The sequence below is a fragment of the Vigna umbellata genome, chromosome 8 (assembly GCF_029865625.1).
Source record: "Vigna umbellata cultivar VRB3 chromosome 8, Vumbellata_1.0, whole genome shotgun sequence".
In the NCBI taxonomy this organism is placed as follows: domain Eukaryota; kingdom Viridiplantae; phylum Streptophyta; class Magnoliopsida; order Fabales; family Fabaceae; genus Vigna; species Vigna umbellata.
The window spans coordinates 22,741,802-22,744,075 of NC_142172.1; the positions used below are offsets into that span (position 1 = coordinate 22,741,802).

At 37.6% G+C, this 2,274-nt stretch overlaps 1 protein-coding gene across 1 annotated transcript; it reads left to right on the forward strand.

Annotated features, from left to right (window-relative positions):
• Positions 1-215: 215 nt before the first annotated feature.
• LOC148194283 (uncharacterized) lies at positions 216-1,118 on the forward strand. Its single transcript, XM_088097169.1, has one exon. It carries the CDS (start codon positions 216-218, stop codon positions 1,116-1,118), a length of 903 nt encoding a protein of 300 aa, XP_087953295.1.
• Positions 1,119-2,274: the final 1,156 nt, after the last annotated feature.

Sequence of the window (2,274 nt, forward strand, 5' to 3'; positions counted from 1 at the left end):
CAGAATTGTGCTTTGATAATATTCAATTTTAAACACTGGTATCTGAGCTCACTCACGGGCCTGATACATATATTAGCAAAACATGAGAGAAAAGAGGTGAGCAGAAACATATGGCTGACGGCAATAGCTACCTCAACATTCCAAAGTTTGATGGAGACTATGATCATTGGTCCATGTTAATGGAAAATTTGCTGAGATCCAAGGAATACTGAAGCATGGTTGAGCAAGGCTATGAAGAACCCAAAATACTAGAGTCACTCACAGGAGCAGAATGTAGAACTCTAGAAGAGCAGAAACTGAACGATCTACGAGCAAAGAACTATCTGTTTCAATCCATTGACAAGAATATTTTGAAAACCATCACCAATAAAGCTACTTCCAAAGCACTTTGGGATTCAATGAAGCAAAAGTATCAAGGGAATGCTCGAGTTCAACGCGCGCAACTTCAACGACTTCGAAGGGAGTTTGAAATTCTAGAAATGCAAAACGTTGTATGCGTGAATGATTACATTTCTAGAGTCATAATCATTGCAAATGACATGAGAGGAGCAGGAGAGACCATGGAGGATGGACATATTGTTGAAAAGATTTTGCATACATTATCTGACAAATACAATTATATTGTATGCTCAATCGAAGAATCTAAGGATTTCAATGAAATGACGGTAGATGAGTTGCAAAGTTCATTACTTATACATGAACATAAGATAAAAAGGCAGGAAATAAATGAACAAGCGTTGAAATTCACAGGAGAATACTCTGCTCCACAACTTACTGAACATCTCAGTAATAGAGGTAGAGGGTGTGGCGGATACAAAGGTAGAGGAAGAGGCAGAGGTAGAGCTTTTGATAAATCTACAGATGAGTGTTATCGATGTCACAAACTGGGACATTTTCAATATGAATGTCCCACATATGCCAACTATGCAGAACACACAGAGTTGGATAAAGGAAAGGAGATGTTACTTATGTCATATGTGGAAATGCAAGGAGTCAAACAAGATGAAATGTGGTTTCTGGACTCTGGATGTAGCAATCACATGAGTGGAGACAAGAAATGGTTCATTGAACTTGATCAATCATTCAAACATAGTGTTAAACTAGGAAATGACTTCTAATTGAATGTCATGGGAAAAGGCAATGTTCGAATGAAGTTAGAAGGACGAACTGTGACCATCACAGAGGTATTTTACATTCCTGATCTCAAAACAAATTTGCTTAGCATTGGTCAGCTTCAAGAACGAAATTTGTCTATACTAATTAAGAATGGATGTTGTAGCATTTATCATAATATTGAAGGTCTAATTATACGAACCATGATATATGCAAATCGTATGTTTGTGCTTATGGCATCTATCCCTATTGTTGATACTAATATATCAAAGGCAACATGTTTAAATGTAACTTCTGAAAATATTACAAGCTTGTGGCATCAGAGGTTTGGTCACCTGAACATGAAAGGACTACGGAGTCTTGCATACAGGAAGATGGTTCAAGGCCTGCCAATATTGAAGAATCAATCCAAGTTGTGCTCCATATGCATGACTGGAAAACAACAACGACTTTCCTTTCCACAGAAAAGCACTTGGAGAGCTTCTAAACCTTTACAACTCATTCATTTAGATATATGTGGTCCAATTACTCCTGAATCTCACAGTCATAAAAGGTATATCCTTACCTTTATAGATGATTATAGTCGAAAAATGTGGTCTTATTTCTTACATGCCAAGCATGAAGCTTTGATACATTCAAAAGGTTTAAATCATTGATTGAAAAAGCAACAAAATACAACATAACCTGTTTGCGCACTGATAGAGGAGGAGAGTTCAACTCATCAGAACTCAATGACTATTGTAGTAATAATGGAATCAAAAGCAACTCACTGCGCCTTACTCACCACAAAGAATGGAGTGGCAAAAAGAAGAAACCAAACCTTGATGAATATGGTGAGATGCATGCTCACAGCACGAGATGTTCCATAGAAATATTGGCCTGAAGCAGCAAACCTGGCCACTCATATTCTGAATAGATGCCCAACCTCAGTCCTTCCAAATATGACACCTGAAGAAGCTTGGAAAGAGAGAAAACCTTTAGTCACACGTCTCAAGGTGTTTGGATGCATAGGATATGTTCACGTTCCTGATGCTACAAGGAAGAAGCTGGATGAAAAAAGCATCAAGTGTGCGTATATATGGGAGTCAGTGAAGATTCCAAACCTTTCCAAATGTATGATTTAGAAACAAAGAGAATTATTATTAGCCGAGATGTAGTTTT

Bases quoted from the DNA above. Each gene is read 5' to 3' on its own strand.
- LOC148194283 (XM_088097169.1), top strand. From the start codon at position 216: ATGGTTGAGCAAGGCTATGAAGAACCCAAAATACTAGAGTCACTCACA.